At 51.2% G+C, this 18,407-nt stretch overlaps 1 protein-coding gene across 3 annotated transcripts in view; it reads right to left on the bottom strand.

Annotated features, from left to right (window-relative positions):
• The window catches only part of PCSK6 (proprotein convertase subtilisin/kexin type 6), a 104,730-nt gene that overhangs the window by 71,003 nt on the left and 15,320 nt on the right, over positions 1–18,407 (bottom strand). For all 3 annotated transcript variants that reach the window (XM_066354716.1, XM_066354715.1, XM_066354717.1), the window contains exon 2: positions 2,014–2,118. In XM_066354716.1, coding sequence (XP_066210813.1) covers positions 2,014–2,118 — 105 coding nt within the window. The remainder of the gene's footprint in view (positions 1–2,013; positions 2,119–18,407) is intronic.

The following is an 18,407-nucleotide window of genomic DNA, read 5'->3' as shown; positions in this document are numbered from 1 at the left end:
GGAAGAGCACTGGAGTGGAATATCTGCACAAGTTCTAACCCTCAGTCCCCGAGTCAAAGATGACCTCCATGGAACACGGTTAAGCCTCCTACTTCTACAACGCCTCGGTCCTGACAGTGAGAAAGAGCCCAGTTCTCAGAACCTTGGGGAAAGGGGACCAAGAAAGCCACTGTCCCTTGCCCACCGTGTGCCTACGCTGCGGGACGGGGCTCCCATGCAAACTGCTCGCCCCTCGCTGGAACTACCTGCGTGGTAACAATTTAATAACCTGAAGACATCACACGGAGGACACACGTCATCTTCACCAGAGAGACTATTCCTGCTCACAGTGAAATGGGGGAGGGTATCGCAACAGCTCCTTCTGGAAGTTTCCCCACACTTGGACAGACACAGGACCAATGTGAACTTCAGCCTTGGGGCCTCCATGAACCCAGTTCTGGGGCAATCGGGGTACAGTTCACCCCCTCCCCTCTGCGAAACGATCTTCAGGGGCTCCCTCTGTGGGAGTGACAAGACAATGTGGCTTTGCTTCAAAGAGACAAAAAAATATTACGGCTCCTCTGAAAAGCATTCCTTCAAGTTCCACGACAGGAACACACGTGGGTGCAAGCACGGCCCCGTGAGGCAGTGAGATGAGGTACATAAAAGTGCACACGCACATGGAGTCCCTCAGCAGACATGCAATGCCCTCCCAGCCACGAGAAACTGTGGGGTTAACTGGACACGTGGAATCTTTCCCCTTCTGTCTCTGTCCCACCCGCCCCCCCCCATAAAATGCATTCAGAAATACACACAGGACACGTCCGCCTCTCCCAGCCCAACCACAGGAATGTGTTCCCTGGGGACCTTGTCCTCGTATGCTGAAACCAGAATGACACAAAGTTAGGCCCTGGAGAAGGGCATTTCGAGAGCAGTGTCCAGGGATAAACTGTCTCCCCAGCTGTCCCCAGCCTGCTGCCAGAGGGCTGACCTGGGACAACAGCAAGAACCCGTGTGTCCACGGGAGCCACATGCCAGCCGAGAGTCTAACCCAGCACGTGGCACACGGCTTTAAGGGAGGTAGTTCCCACATCCTACAATAATGAAGTACCTGCATCTCCAATGATGAGCTCACTTTCTGTCACAGAGCTCACCACCCCATGGTCGTAACACTTTTTCTAATTTATGCTTCACTTTCTATTGACCTGCCACCCCTTCCAGCTGTGGCCAGAGCCTGACGTGGAACGGCTACCCCACCCTCAGCCTTGAAGGAATGAAGTCACTGAAGGCCCACTTACCCACCTGACATTCTTTACCTGCCCAACTAGCTGCTGACCACCATCTCTCAAATACTAATCTCGAATCTACGCAGAAAGGAAATCCAATTACCCACCCAAGGCTTGGGAATTACGGACCCAATGGCATCCTCTAACCCTTCTACCATGCCTGTAATATCAATAAACCGTGGACATCCAAAAAAAGAACACTTAAAATGTGAGCTTTTTTTCAAAATATGTGTTCAAGTATCAAAGACCACATAAACTTTTTAAGGAAAAAAAAAAAAAAGAGTTGTATTCACTGCCTTAAACTTTTAAAATTCATTTAAAGTTTTAAATGACCATTATGACAACCACAAGAACATCCATCTGCCCAATCTCTAACTCATTATTAAAATACTTAACTTGGATTGCCTACTTTTTTTGAGTCACATACTTATCTCCTATAATTACTAGGCATGCTGTTGATTTTTAAACATTTAAAATATCAATAAATCTATACTTGTTTGATTGTTGCCTCAACCTAACATCAGGAACTTAAATGATCGAGACTGACAAGGAACCCACATGTCCGGAACATTCAGATAGTCTAATATGTGGCTATCTGTTCATCTTGCTTTGTTCAAAGAGAATACGGGAAACGAACAGATACCCAGAACCTCACAGAAATCCAGACTCGGCCATTTTTAGAACCACAGATCCAAAGAGAAAGCCAGCCGCCCTCTGGAAGAGGCACGCAGGGGGCAGAGAGCGGTACCTGAGGGTCCATCCTGAGGAAGGTGTGAGAACCTCTGCTACTGAAGGTCGATCTTTTAAAGGTCTTGCTATGATAAAAGTGGTAGTAATCTTCCAGGTCTCCGATCTGCAAAATAAGACACCGGATGCCATTGGTTAATTCAGTCCTGCAAACCCTGCATTCCCCAGAACCTGCTGGGATCTTCTCTGCGGGGGTCCCTCTGCTCACAGAGGAAACACCCCCCCCAGCATGATCCGCCCCATGTACCTCCGGCATCTGCCCACTGTTTATGAATGTGAAGGTGTATTTAGACTCCTTTTTGGGTAAACAACAGGAGGTACTCCAAAAAGGCACACACTCCACCAAACATCCCAGTTATTACTGTCTTGGCCAAGTTTTTCAGACACAAATTAGGGTCAAGTGTCCCTGGAGTGGCTGAGTTAGTGTCATGTCAGGTCTACACCAAAGTGCTCATTGATAAACACTCCCTGCTCTCCGCCCTCCCCTCCCCACGGGTGAATGGAAACATCCAAGAATGAATGTGCATGCTGTCGTGCAGCAAGAAAGCCAAAGAAAACATGCTGCATCATCTGCTCGGGGCTGTGCAGAGGTCAGATGAGAGCAGACACACCCCAGGTGTCCGGCTTTCTGCCAGGTGGGCTGCCAGGACACACGTCAGCTTGGATGCAGCCTGGAGAGATACCGTGGCCTTCAGGTCAAGGCTGCAGCAGGAACTTGCCCGTCTGGGGACACTGCTCTCAGAAGCCTGTCTCCTGCTCTTGCCCTTTGTTGACAGTAGTTCCTGGGTCCTGCCTGGGAACAGTGGGCCACGTACCCTACAGGCTCTCAAGTTGCCCCTTTCAGACTCCACCATCCTAATATCTTTCCCACTTTCTGACTAATTGGTGAATTTAAGACAAATGGCCATGCAGAATGGTTACACCTGGTGATTACAGGCCTGGGTCTCCAGTCAGGTAAGGCCGGTTCCAACCCTGCCCAGCCCTGACCACCACTGCCCATGCCGTCCCAGGAAAAAACCTCTCATCACTCAAATCTTGATTTTCCATTGGTGAGCAGGACCGACGTCCACCCTCCTGCCTCTGGGCCACCATGACCGCCCTCGGCAATGGCTCCAAGGGCCTGTGCGAGTGCTCACCAGGCAAATGGCCCCTGGGGACAGGGTACAGCAGTGGGATAGGTCACATCTGTTTGGAAATGGATGTCCAGTGTGGTATGGGGGGGCTGAGGGTGTAGTATGGACAGATATATGTGTGCATTTATGTGGGTGCCTGGGTACATGAGTATCTCAGATGTGAGTGTGTATGTGTGTATATATGTATTCCGAAGTGTACATACGGGTATGTATGTACACAGCTCTCTGTGTGTGCGCACACGTGCGAGATTCACAAATAAAAATCTATGAGATGTGGTCTGACCTGTGGTGGCGCAGTGGATAAAGCGTCGACCTGGAAATGCTGAGGTCGCCGGTTCGAAACCCTGGGCTTGCCTGGTCAAGGCACATATGGGAGTTGATGCTTCCAGCTCCTCCCCCCTTCTCTCTCTTTGTCTCTCTCTCCTCTCTCTCCCTCTCTGTCTCTCCCTCCTCTCTAAAAGTGAATAAATAGAAAAAAAAATCTATGAGATGCAACCAAACAAGTCTCTCACATCCGAGTGGACCTCCTGTGTCAAAGCCTCAGGACCCTCGGCGCTCCGCCTGGGTCTGAACCACCTGATGGTGCGAGCAAACCCTCTGGGGGCCGGGCTGACCCGGTTCCAGTCCCAGAGGTCTGGGCTGCTGCTAGGCACATGGCTTCTCCCCCTGAGATGCTGAGCTATGGCCAAAATTGTGTCACATGCCAGAGGACAGCAGGCTGCCCTCCCCTCCCCTGCCCGGCCAGCGCCCACTGGCCTTCCAGGCTTGGACCAGCACCAACTCCTCTGGGAATGGGTCCGGAGCACGTGGCTGAGGCTGTGTGGCTGGGCGGTCCTTGTCGTCTTGTCCTGGAGCTCACCTGTCTCCACACAGCCCCCAGAGCAGAGCAGCTATCCTTAGGTCAACATCACTTTGCCACACCCACCTCCCCCCAAATCTGTCCTCCCTCCGAGGAGCCCCTCAGCCTGGTGAATGGACCACCCTGTGTGTGTCCAGCACTCCCACACCCCCTGGAAGTGACCTCTTGCGCGGTTCTCAAAGCCGCTGCGCCCATCACCCCCACCTGGGGCCAGCAGTCCGCCGCTCTGAGGTCACGGCAGGAACTTGCTGGCCTCCCAGTCTCTCCCAGCCCAGCTCTGCCCCTGCACAGCACACATGGAGGCCCCACGACTGGACCAGGACACCTCCACAGCTCCAGCCTGACCCCCTCAGCATCACCACTGTCCTCCAGTGACACAGCCGTGGGTGAGGGACCTGCTAGTGCACACACCTGAGCCTGCTCATATCAGCCACCTCCCACCAACAAGACAACCACCCACTTTATTTCCAACCATCACCTCACCGGCCACTGCCTCCAGGAAGCCCTCCTGGACCTCCAGGCTCATGTCTGCCCACAAGGGGCTTTGATAACTCATGGCTCTACACTCCGCCCAGAACCCTCCAGAACCCTCCATTCACAGTAGCAAGCACTTGGAGAGAAAGCCTCTCGGGACGCAGGTGGGGATGAGGGTGAATATTTGCAGAGCCAAACAAGGAAGACACAGAAAGGCCTGGGCCAGGGTGTTTACAGGAAGAACCTCTCCAATCATGTTTTTTCCTGTAAATAGGACTAAAGTCAGCTTCAAATCACACCCCTGCTTATAACGGGTCGGGGTGAGGTCGGAGGAATCAATCAGTGGGTGCTGCGGAAGGGTCACATCCCGCCTTCCTGCATAAAAATGAGAAAGATGATGTGGTTTTCTTTTTTTTTTTCTTTTTTTTGCAGATCCCAAAAACAGGGAAAGAGAGACCCAACTGACCTATCCTATTGGTTTTATAGCAAAGTCACCGAGAAGCAGGCTGGGTCCACCCCAAGTGACAGCCAATCGTTCCAAAGGTTCACCCGCCCACTCAGCCCTCCAATGGACGTGACCTCAGCCGCAGGTGCAGGCCTGTGAGCCCCCAGTCAGCACGCTGGGCTGGGGGAGGGCACCAGCTGAGCACACACTTTGGTCAGTCCACAAAAGACCGCCCCACCTGCCCCAGCCACACAGTTACATCGGCCCCAGGGAAAAGGCTGATAGGCGGCCACAAATGTCACAATTCAAGGTCTCAAAAAGGCCCCGACTGCAGAGGAGGCTTCTGACTCGGCAAAAAGCTATTTGCTTATCACTCCCAAGCCTGCCCTTGGCCGGCTGAGTGTCCTGAGCCCCGTGGGGTCCAGCTTCTGTGGCGTCTGGTCTTCCCAGGGCCTTGCTTTTGGGGAAGAGTCTACGTTTAAAAGTCACCAGCGTCAGAGTTTGGTTATATAATGTTATTGATCCCAGTTGGTCTGCGTAAGAAAAACACAACTAATTAGAGCCTATAAAAACCTACACAGCAAATTAATTCTGTCTTGCTCTGGTAACTTCCGCCCAAAGAAAGTTATAAATGCATGGTAGATGGCCACTGAGCCTATATTTAGTCAGCACTGGGTGACCTGGTATTTATAATTAAGGAAGTCCAGAGAGAAAGAATGACAGTTTGTTGCTATTTTCTAAAGCATTAAAAAAAATATATATATATATTATATATATATATATATATATTATATATATATATATATATAAACCCTGCTTCCCATTTTGGTCATATACACATAGCAACATTCTGTTAATTGCAATAATTATGTAATTCTGACCCAAGGTAAGATTACTGTACAATTTCCCAGTCTCCTAAATTTTCTTTCTTCAACACATAGTTCACCCAAAGCAACCAATTAAGCTGCTCAACTTCCTATGAATTCCTGAAAAATCTTTAATTTTTACTTCATAAACTTCATTTGCTCTTCCCTGAAGTCAAAAAGGTCTGGCTTCAGACGAGGGCATTTAATTTACACACCTGGCCTCAGCCTGCACCCTCCAATCCACATGAGCAACTTGACAATCTTTACTTGGAAGGTCTTCATTTGAAACCATTTACGGGTTAAAGGTTTCTTTATGGCTGTCTGGAATTAGTCATTTTATCAGATTTCTAAGTCCAAATCCCTTTCATATGCATTATGATTGAAAAATAAAAGACCCCTTCTGAAAAAAAGAAATCATTCTGAAAGCCATCAGGTGGGGCAGAGCCTGGCTTCTGGGGTGCAGGTGGGGGTGTTAGTGTTGGGCGGGGCCCTGGGGAAGGGCAGCCCACTTTGGGCGAGGGTGAGGGTACCACGCGGAGAGGTGTTGGCAGAAGACATGGCGGACTGGCCACCACAGGGAGCTGATCTAACAGGGTGACATCACCTCACACCTTCGGGTAACGGGAGTCTGACTTCTCCCTGTCCCGGGGGAAAGACACAGGTGGAGAAGCCAGACAGAACTCTGTGGTGCTGGATGGGAGCTGGGCTTCCTAGTGAGTTTAGTCCTCAACACAGAGAAATAAACATGCACACGTGTGTGTGTGAGCGCGTGCGAGTGCGTGCACACAGACGTCATTCCCATCACCCCCACAGCACAGGCACCTGAGCAGGGACATTCCGGCAGCACAAGCCCGGCCACAGCCTGAGTCTGGGCTCCAAGTACCTCTGCACCCAGAGGAGCCAGGGCTGCTAGTTGACCTGGGCGTACCCAGGGCTGCTCTTCCCTGGAGGATGTCTTGGGCAGGCTGCATAGAGGGGTTCAGGTGTTAAAATCCGTTGCCAACATGAAAAACTTGGGAGAGCTCCTGCCAGATCAGATGTCGGCGGCTCTGGAAGAGTTCAGGAGCTCAGCGGGGCGGGTCACCCGAGTCTCCACCCACCCACCTCCACCCCATCACGGGGTCTCTGATGGGGCCGTGGACATTGGGGGCACCTTTTGCAACTAGAGACCAAATGTGAACGTGACCTTGGGCACCCATGGCCAGGCACGGCACACCTGAGCAGGCGGTTACACTGTGGATCCAAGCATAAAGCTACACTGAGCACCCAAGGAACCCAGGTGGGGCCTGTCTGCTTCCTGCCGGCCCCGCCAGGCTCCCCAGAAAGAAGGGCCAGCGCTGGGCTGCACTTTGGGGCCACTAGACTGAGGACAGTCAGGAGGCTGCAAGGTTCGAAAACACGAAAGGGATTCCTGTCCTTATGAACAAAATGTTTAAAATGCAAACTCCAATATCTGAACTACTCTGACTAGAAAGCAACTATCCTAAGGGAAATTAAAAAGTGTTTTGGAAATTGATCTTCAAAATTTCCACTTTTCAAAAATAAATAGCTTTTATACCCAAATGAAGTAAAAAGGCGGAGACTCGGACAGATATTTGCACACCCATATGCACAGCAGTGTTACTCACAGTGGCCAAAGGGTGGACACAACCCAAGTGTCCATCGACAGATGAGTGGACAAAATATACAGACGAGTAGTCCACATACACAGGGGAGTGTCATTCAGCCTCAAGAGGGAAGGACATTCTGACACACGGAGGAACCTCGAGGAAATGATGACAAGGAAACGTCCTGTGTGGCTGCAGTTCTGGGAGGTGACCGGGGTGGCCACGTTCACAGAAACAGAGCATAGGCTGGTGGGTGCTGGGGGCCAAGAGAGGGGAAACGGGCATTCACGTTTCGTGGGCGCTGAGTTTCCATGCGGGAAGATGGAGTTCTGAAGAGGGAGGGATGGTGGTTGATTCACAGCAATGTGAGTACACTTATTGTCACTACACTACACATTACAAAGTGGTTAAGATGCTAAGCTTTGCTATGCCTATTTGCCACCTAAATCAAGAGTAACATCTCTGCATTCTCTCTCCACCTTTCCTAAAACCCACGCCTCTCCTGTGTCACTCGGGGCACTGAGGACCTCGGCTCCAGGGACGGTAGCACTGAGAGGCAGGAACTGCAGCCAGCCCCAAGAATAATACAGAAACCAGGCCCTCTGCCCAGCGTGTCCTCTCCACTGTCCCTTTCCATTACGTGCTTTCTCTACACGGGAAAAAGGACACCAGGGAGGACATGGCCATCCTCTTGGAAATGGCCCAGCTCACCTCGCCCCACCATCCCGGCTTACTTTCACCTCGATGCCCACCCCAGGTGACAACCTTGAGGGTCTGCTGACCAGGCTGCCCCGTAACCAACCTGACCTCTCGGAGACTTGCCCAACGGGGATGGGTGGCTCATGCTTTGTGAAGATACGGAAAACATGAGTCCACCTGCGTTAGTGCCCAAACTGAGTAATGTCAGTTCAACACAGTCGTGAAGGGAAGCACAGGCGGTCATCTGGCTTCCCTGACTCAACCCCACGCTAGTAATGGGAAGTGAGGAAGCTACTGAGGAGGCAGCTGTCATAATGTCACCAGACTGCAGCTCGAAGGACACCCTTTCCTGGCTGCAAAGCACATTTTGACCTGTCAACAAAAAACAGAGCTTTGTGCAATTATTTCCGTGTTAGGCCTTGACTGTGGCATTTGGGATTCTTCGTGATAGCTGCCGCTGACCTAGAAGCCAGGGGGCCCGGGGGGCTGCCTGTCTACCCCCTTGCTGGCCACAGTGTCTGCTCTCTGAACCAGCTCGCTTCTCTGTCCCTTCCATGTGAACAGCAGGGTTTATGGAATATTGGGCAATGAAGGGTTTCGACAGAACTTTCACATTCCGCAGTAACTTTCTCGTGTGTTTATCACTAGTGACGCCTGTCCTGACTGCTGGGCAGCTGCCCGTGTTGTCCTTTACTCTCTCAATGAGGGTCTGAGTGGCGTTCTGAGTCAGGCACCGTCCTAGACACTGGGGATCCTGCTGGACCCACACAGGCCCAGGACCTTCCTCCAGGGGAGAGGCCAACAGGAGTGAGGTCCACAGGGCAGGACAAGGGAGCCCCAAAGGTAGTCCTTCTGTCCAGCTGATGTTCGGATGGGGAACCAGAAGCCACAGTCGGGTCGAACGCCTCTGGATACAAAACAGACCCACGTTCTCAGAGGCTGGTGCCTCCTCTGGACAGAAGATCTTCTCTGCCAGGCTTCCAAGGAAGCTGGGGCCCTTGGACAGAGGAAGGACACAGGAGGTGGGGGGCACAGAGGGATCCCAGTCATTGCCTTGCATGGACTTCAGGGGACACTTCACTGGGACCAAGTGTGATCTCGGGCCTTGAAGCCCGGCTGCCCAGCTCAGAATTCCAGCTCCTCTGTTTAACTGAAAAGGCTCTAGGCTCCTTTCCATTCAAAGGGGTTAAAAGCAACTCCCTCCCCCCCATCCCATGGTTGCTGGGGGGTAAATGAGGCCAGTTGCATGGGAGAGGCCGGAATGGGGCCTGGCACATGGCGGCTGTGGCTCAGGCAGCTTTTTTCATATTATTTCTTTTCTTTTTTTTTTTTTTTTTTTTGATTTTTCTGAAGCTGGAAACGGGGAGAGACAGTCAGACAGACTCCCGCATGCGCCCGACCGGGATCCACGCTCTGCCCACCAGGGGGCGATGCTCCGCCCCTGGGGGGGGGGTCGCTCTGTCGGGACCAGAGCCACTCTAGCGCCTGGGGCAGAGGCCAAGGAGCCATCCCCAGCGCCCGGGCCATCCTTGCTCCAATGGAGCTTTGGCTGCGGGAGGGGAAGAGAGAGACAGAGAGGAAGGAGGGGGTGGGGGTGGAGAAGCAAATGGGCGCTTCTCCTATGTGCCCTGGCCGGGAATCGAACCCGGGTCCCCCGCACGCCAGGCCGACGCTCTACCGCTGAGCCAACCGGCCAGGGCCTCATATTATTTCTTAAAGAGGGTCTTCGGGTGGGCAGCCCTGAGCACCACCTCCCAGACAGGGCAAGGTTCTCTGCCACCTGACAACCCTCTCGACTCCAGGGCCCTGAAACAAACTCATTTCTTATCCCTTTTATTTTTACCATCTCATACAGTGAGCCAGCACCGTATGGTCGATTTCGGGCTAACACACTGTTTGAAGCTCTCAGGTCCGGATTCCGTAGGACGATTTCAGGCCTCAGGTCATCCCTCATGCTCCCAGGTCACCAAAGACAAATTCCCTCCAAGAGAGAGACATGCTCACTTGGCGCTTGTTTGACGGTAACCCCTTCCTTATGGGGCTGAGAACTGGTATTTCCACCCCTCTCACTGACAGACACTCATGGCGTGTGCCCTAGACAGGTGGGACTGGGTCAGCAACTCTTTATTATTATTATCATTATTACTACTGTTATTTAGAGAGCAGAAAATATCAATGTGTTCTTTCACGTACTCATGCATTTATGGGTTGAGTTGAACTAGGGATCGAACCTGCAACGGTTGGCTTATCGGAGACAACGTTCTAACCAACAGAGCTACTCGGCCAGGGCCCTGGGTGAGCGTTCTGTGACTTGGGACGCAATGGTGACACACCCTGCTGAGAGGGCTTAGTCGTTCTAGGAACAGGTGACCAGTGAGGGCCCAGTTGACTGGGCACGGGGTGTCCCCTCCCAGACCATGGCTGGCAAGTCCACACTGCCTAGCACACTGCCTGCCTCACGCTCACCCAACACTGTCTCTACCCAACTTGCTGGGCAGACGGGTGGGGCAGGGTGTGGCAAAGGGAATATCTGTCATCAGCCTGACAGGACACTTTCCTGTTTGTCCTGACTACAGGGATGGTGCCAGTTCTTCTGGGTTTTCCAGAGAAGCTAGGATAATCTCCCCTCAGGTTTAAACACTGAAAACGATTCCAATTTTCTGAAAACAGTCTAGTCTAAAGAAAGTATGCCTGGGGGTCTACTGTGACCTCCTCCCCTGGGGGCCCTGGAGCAGCCCCGAGAAGGCTCCTGGCCCCATTCCCCCATTGGTGGCCTGGCTCCCTCTCCGGGACCCCACACCCTCTCTGTGTTCCAGAGGCTCCCCACCCGGTCACTCCCTTTGGAGAACAGACCCTGGCACCCTAGAGCACATCTCACCAAAGGCTGCAGACTTCTCCCCGTGGACCAGTTCCTTTTTGACTTCCCTTCCATCTCTCCGGAATGACAATGGCAGGCACACACTTTGTCACACAATCACTCAGAGTCCCAGTGATGGGTCTAATCACAACACACACGCCTCCAACCTTTCCCTTCCCTGTGTCCAGGCCGGCAGCTGTGGGCACATCTGTCAGCTTCTGCAGAATCCCTCCATATCCGCCTCACTCGGGGAAAAACAAATTGCCTTCCAATTCCTCTGATCCCTGCACACGCCCAGGTAATCTCTCCTCTAGAATTCTCTCCTGCTCCTGGCTGTCTACTACTGAGGGTTCCACCACGGTTGTGTGGGCCACAAGTTCCAAGAGCACAGATGTACATGTGGCTATTCTCAACCAAGGAAGAAAGGCTTTGGGGTAGAAGATTTAAAGAAAGAGAGAGAGAAGAACACCAAAACTCAACTTATTTGATAGACTGTCCTGCCTCCAAGTCAGAGAAACCATTGCTACCTAGCTCCCGGCAACTCAAGACCCCAGAGAGGGAGTGTCCAAGGCCCCCAGCCCGGCTTGCCCCTCAGACACCCAGTTGGCGCCCACTGCGATGGTACAATACAAAAAGCAGACATGACAAGCCTGAGGACGAGAAGTGGGAATCCTCACACCTGCTGCTGGGGTTTTCCAGATGGACCCAACTGGAAAACGGCCGGGTATTTTCTCAGGTCAATGCCAATCACAGATCTAACACCAGAGGGGTGAAAACAGACAACCCCACAAAAATCTGTGCACGGAGGCTCATAGCAGCCTTATTCACAACCGTCAAAAGAGTGGAAACAACTTCAACGGCCACTGAATGACAAACAAAATACCCATCTATCGGAAATCTATACAGAAGTGTATTGTTTGGAAAAAGAAAATAGCAAAATACTAATAAGTGTTACAAAAAGGATGGACTCTGAAAGCACACAGAGTCAAGAAGCCAGCCACAAAAAGACCACACATCATATGATTTATTACAGAAAATGTCCAGAAAAGACAAGTCTACAGAGACAGGAAGTAGGTCAGCTGTTGTCTTGGGCCGGGGGAGCAGGGCAGAATGGGGATGATTGCTAATGGGCACGAAGTTTCTTTCTGGGGCGAGGACATGCTCTGAAGTTGATACAATGATGGTCACACAACTCTGAATAAACTATAAAACATTGAATTGTACACTTAAAATAGATGTCACATGCTATGTCAATATTATCTTAATTATTTGAAGAGAAAAGATTGATGTACACAATTATGTAAAAGTTCATTCTAACCAGAAGATACCTATACAAGTTCAAAAAATTCACAAACTGAGCCCTCACCAGATAGCTTGGTTGGTTGGGGCTTCATCCCAAGGTGCATGGGTTGTAGGTTCAATCCCCAATCAGGGCACATACAGGAGGTGTATCTATGTTCCTGGCTCTCTCTCTGTCCCCACCCCCTTTCTCTCTAAAATCAATCAACAAAAATAATTATTTTTCATTCACAAACTGAAAAATGTCGCTTTCCCAAATGTAACTGACAAGGGGTTGCTATTAATATACATAAACCCACCATCCCACCTACCTGAGAAAAACTAGCACAGGTGCACCAGAGGTCATATTCCAGGCTCTTAGCAGCAACATTCTTAATAAAAATGACACTCATTCCTCATCAGGAGAATGGACAGACAGTTGTGATGCACAGACCAATAAATACTATGTAGCAGTGAAAATAACTGAACAAGAGACCTTGGCCAGTTAGCTCAGCAGTCGATTCCCCACCAGGACACACAGGAGAAGTGACCATCTGCTTCTTTTCTACCCCTTCCCCTCTTTCTCTCTGTCTCTCTCTACTCTTCTCCTCCTGCAGCCATTGGAGCAAAGTTGGCCTGGGCACTGAGGATGGCTCCATGGCCTCCACCCTCAGGCACTAGAATGGCTCCGGTTGCAATAGAGCAATGCCACAGATGGGCAGAGTATCACCCCCTGGTGGGCATGCAGGGTGGATCCCAGTCGAGTGCATGCGGGAGTCTGTCTGTCTGCCTCCCCATTTCTCACTAAAAAAAGAAAAGAAAAGAACCAAACAAGAGCTAAGCTGGGCTGTGGCTACAATGTGGCTGAGCCTTAGAAACATGATGTTAAGTGGGGGCTGGGGGGAACAGCGCACACAAGATACCATCTCTATAGAGCTCAGAAACAAACCCGAGCAATGGACTGTCTCCCCAGAGCTACACCTGGACAGTGCTACACACGGACAGTGATTTCTCTGTGCGGCTGGAGGCGTGGCCACAGGGTGGTGTTTAACTCATTAAACAAGGAAGCCAGCAGACTGCGGTTCTAATACCTTCGCAACCTACTTAAGCAAACCGAACCCTAAGCCTATAAACACCTCCAGGTTACGAAATCAAAACCCTGAGGATGACCAATCAGAAACAGCTTACTAGGCTTTCCCAAATAAGGTCACGGGCTAAGCCCCAGCCAATCACATTGTCCCGGTGCTTAGCCTCCCTGTCCTCTCTCTCTCATTGGCTCCTGTCAGCACTGGGCTCCTAACCACTTCCGGTTCAACGCTGCCCAGTTCAAATTGATTTTTGCTCAAGTAAGTTCTTAAAATTTTACATAAGCCTCAGTTTCTCTTTGAGTAGTGGTAAGGCAGAAGATGAATATGAGGCAACACTGATACGAGTCTTCCCAAGTCCTGTCCTCATGCTTTTTAAAAGTAACATGCATGTTACAAGAAACAGTTCATGTATCAAATAACATGTTCTAAAAGCAACAAAGGAGAAATAAGCATGGAGCCAGGTCTGGTTTTGCCATTTCTCTTCTGGGTACATCACTTAACCTCTCTGCGGCTCAGTTTCCTCATCTGGCACGTGGGGGCAGGGAGAGGCCCTGCTTCACGGAGTGTCTGTAAGGTGCAATGCGATCGGGCACCCAGAGCTGTTCCTGCCCCAGCAAGAGTTTACCTCGCTTGTCACTGTCATCGTCTCCACCCTCACCACCCGCACCCTCATCTCCTCCTCATCTCCATCCTCACCATCCTCCTTTGGAAAGTGAAACTGCCCCCCACCCAGTCCTCTAGCCTAGCTGTCCCCCCTCCTGGACAATCTACCACATTCTCCTGGGAAGTGGTTACTGGTGCAGGCATTTCTCTTGCTAGAGAGCAAGTCCTGAGACTAGCTGGCCTGACCTGGTCCCCTCTGCACTCCCCACAGCAGCAGGGTCACAGCCTGCCCCACAGAGACCTGAGGCTTCATCTGAGCACTATTCACAGGTGGTTTCTCTCTGGCAATGATGCAAGACTTTCTCTCCCCTCTCTCCTTCCTGGCCATCCACAAGGCAAGGGAAACAACCACAGTCCTTGCGACGTGTGGTCAGTCAATCCCGCCTCTCCTCCCAACCCTTTCTCCTCTGCTCGCCTCCCTGACACATTTTAAAAATCCTGATTTATCAGACTCCCTTGCAGCTACATAGCCACAGACACAGTGCTGTCCTGTGGGATGTCAGTGTGACACTCTGAGGAAGGTGGCCCTTCCTGAATGAAAAGGGAAAGGCTTCCACTCTTCTGCCTTGTGCCCCCAGCTCTGTCTCCTGTATGGAACTTGGACCTGAGGCCTGAAGGTGCACTAGCCACCACGCTGCCGCTGGTGCTGGCATGAGGGCACAGACCTCCTGCTGAGTGTGGCGGAGTAGATGAAAGACACCACCGGATATGACACCAATGTTGCAGGGTCCGTCTGCAGACCTGCTGAGCAAAAGAGAGGAGCCCACTTTCCTGAGGCCGTCACCTGGTTTTGCATCTGTTTGCATCACTGGAGGCTCCATGAGGACGCCTCCAGGTTGCATAGGGTGTATTCCCCAGCGGAATGCAAACGATCCACTCTCAGAGGGGGGACTTTTAAATGACTGGTTACATGGAATTGCCACATTTCAAACTTCAGTTCTCACACCAGAAGGGAGGCTGTGCCTCCAGGATTCCACACACACCCAGCATTCCACAGCTTCTCCAAAATTCAATTCAGAACCAACCTGGGCAAAATGTAGGGGGCGGGCTGCAGCAGGTTGTGGTAAGTGGGCATGGCCACCCACCCTCCTGGGCCCTGGGCCCGTGGTCAGGGCAGGGACCATTGCCAGGTGTCCACACAGAGGGCCTCACAAGGTGTCTGTCCTCAGGAGGTCCACTTCACAGCTGCACGGGTGACGGCCACCCTTCCTTGATGAAGAGGCTTCCGTCTGCAGTGGATACGAAAGCCAGATGGGAACATGGTTGGTCTGGGCAGCGGCCACCACAACCAAACTTCACAGACGAGTGTGCCATCTGGCATACAGACAGGTAAAGGGGCATGCCAACAGCTGACTAATTTGTAGACATGTGTTGGGATTAGAACCTGGCTCTTCCGGTTCTAAAGTCTGGGTTTTGTCCCTGGCTCTGCTTGGAAGAGCCACCAGATCACAGCTGCCCTATAAAACGACAACCACGGGTCACACGGGGTAAGTAACCGTGGGGAAAGTGGTTACTACGGGACAAGCTGGAAGAGGGAAAACAACCCCCTCCAGCCCTCCCATTCCCAGAGAGTCCCACCCCTTACGACTCGCGTCCTGCACTTCACAGTCAGTGTTCTGTGTGATGCCCGGACTAAGGAAAGTACGGGGGGATGGAAAACAGAGCATCTCCAGGCACTCTGTTTTCTTTGGGGAATGAGAGTGGCACATGCCCGCTATAATTAATGGACAAAGGCATGCTACAGACAGCTGCCCAGGCCGATCTGGCCATGCCCAGGCAACAGAAGAGTCCTTCATAAGCTTCTCCGTTGACTCCCAGATGAACACTAGGCTAACCGACATGCAAAGTTTTACTTAATGCAAGGTTTTCTTTTCTTTCATCCCTGAGGGGGAATCCTTAGCTAATTACTCCCAAACAAGCGGTTAGGGTGAGGGGGTTGCCAGGAGCGTGCTCTGCAGTGGGGTGGGGGGGTGGGGGTGCTGGCCTCACACCCCAGGACTTCCTGCTTCTTCCTCCCTCCTGCTCCCTTCTGCTTCTCCCATCTGAAGCTTCTCACAGTACCTGAGCTTCTCCCAGGAAACAAATCGTGTCTCCTAAATCTTCTCCATGCCTTCTTTTACTAGCTTCAAATTCCTGCTCTAGAAACAGTACTTTCCAAAAAAAAGAAAGAAATAGTGCTCTCTGAGTCTGATGCCAATCAGACTCCTTTTATTTATTTATTTATTTATTCATTTTAGAGAGGAGAGGGAGAGAAAGAGAGAGAGAGAGAGAGAGAGAGAGGAGAGGGGGAGGAGCTGGAAGCATCAACTCCCATATGTGCCTTGACCAGGCAAGCCCAGGGTTTTGAACCGGCGACCTCAGCATTTCCAGGTCGACGCTTTATCCACTGCGCCACCACAGGCCAGGCTCAGACTCCTTTTTAATGCCTGACATTAAAAAGATATGTTATTTCTCTCTCTTGGTGTTAATAATCAGCATGATGATAATGATTATAGTATTAGCATTGCTATGTACCAAGTGTCCACTTTAACGCCTTAATTCATTACATTTTCCATCTTAGAAGGTCGTTCTATGGCTTTCCCTTTTAAAGTCCTTACTTTAAAGAAATCCTCAGCCCTGGCCAGTGGCTGAGTGGAAAGAGTGTCAGCCGGCGAGTGGACATCCCAGATTCGATTCCTGGTCAGGGCACACAGGAGAAACGACCATCTGCTTCTCCACCCCTCCCTCTCCCCTTCTCTCCCTCTTTCCTTCTCATAGCCAGTAGCTTGATTGGTTCAATAGTAGCCCCGGGTGCTGATGATGGCTTCATTGGAGTGCATCAGCCTCATACAGTAAAAATAGCTCGGTACTCCAGCATCGGCCCCAGACAGGGTTGCTAGGTGGATCATTGTCAGGGTACATGTGGGAGTCTGTCTGTCTACCTCCCTTCCTCTCACCTAAAAAAACAACAACCCTCAATTCCTTTACCAATTCATTCATTTAAAAGCATTCATTTGACTCCAGCCTTTCTAATCTACATGGTTATTTACTTTGTGTCTCTTCCCATTACCACGTTATCTCAGGAATCAGAAATCCCCGTTTTACATGCAGGACGTGCAGCTCTGTACCAGCTGCCAGAACAGAGCCAGCAAATTATGCCTATTTACATATTTTATCATATTTAATACATTTTATTTTGCCAACTCCTCATAAAGCCCATTAAGTATTTAATTAGCTGTATTTCCTTTTCCAAGGATGACATTCTATTTATTTGTCTCTATAACGAGATTAGTGTAATCTCTGTCTTTGTTCCGTCCTCGTTCCTCGTCCCTTGCCCCCCCCCGTCTCCCCACCCAGAGTCAGCCTCACACTTTCTCCTTCTCACTATGAAATAGTTTGTGTTTTCCTCCTAACCGCATCCTCATAGCCACTGACTTGCCCTGTGCAGGGCAGGCATTCCAGGACGACTTTCAGAGAAACATCACCTCTTCCTCTTGGTGCTGAGACTCTCTGCTCACTTTACCAGCATTCCCTAGTTTAGCTTCACATCCTTCCACTTCTATTACGTGCTACGTGTTCCAAGTTTTATTTCCCTCTGGCATTCATTTTAATAGCATTAGGAGAATCTATAAATAAAAGCAGCTCCATGGCATAATGCTTCCATTCTTCTCCCCCTGCCAACCCCACATCCTGCACATGCGCCACATTTACCAGGAAACGGGGTTCCCCCACAAGGAGCCTGAGGCCGGGCCTGCTGCCCTGGGCAGGGATGGTCCCCGGGATCCCAAGGACCAAACTGGGGCGCCCATCTGTCAGGACGGGCTGCTGGTCCCAACTCTTCCAGTCAGCAACCCCAGAGAGGCTGAAAACCCTATAAAATGTTGATAACTCAGCTCTGGAACAAGACTAAAGAGATAATTAGCAGGCAAGCAACCCAGACCCCCACTTCCATGCCAGGGGTGCCAGCTGCGGGCTTGTTGGTCCTCGGCAGGAGTGTCCAAAGGGCAGGACTCCACTCATTTACATTTATTGGGACATTTCTCCCTAGGGCTGAACCGCTCTGCCCACGAAAAACTAGCAAGTAATGGGCTCAGGGAGCCATACAAACCCTGTCAGATGTCAGGGTGACCCCTGAACGCACCTTATAAAAGGGTAGGCCCCCCAGCCCAGATTCCATGGGGGTTTCTTGGATGACATCACTGGCCCCATTAAGTCCCTGGGCTTCTAATCCTCATCTCCAGACAGAAGTTTATGATCACGTCTCCGAGGAAAGAGGGGATTTCCCCCAAATCTCTCCGACCCCGACCACAACCCTAACAACCTTCCCCTCCCAACACTTTACTACGAACAATTTTCATACAACAAAGTTGAAAGGCGTGTACGGCAAACGCCCATGTACCTCGGTTCTGCTATTAGCAATCCATCACACTGCCTCCCCTCTCTGCCT

The sequence above is a fragment of the Saccopteryx leptura genome, chromosome 13, assembly GCF_036850995.1.
Source record: "Saccopteryx leptura isolate mSacLep1 chromosome 13, mSacLep1_pri_phased_curated, whole genome shotgun sequence".
In the NCBI taxonomy this organism is placed as follows: Eukaryota; Metazoa; Chordata; class Mammalia; order Chiroptera; family Emballonuridae; genus Saccopteryx; species Saccopteryx leptura.
This window is presented reverse-complemented; position numbering and strand designations above follow the sequence as displayed.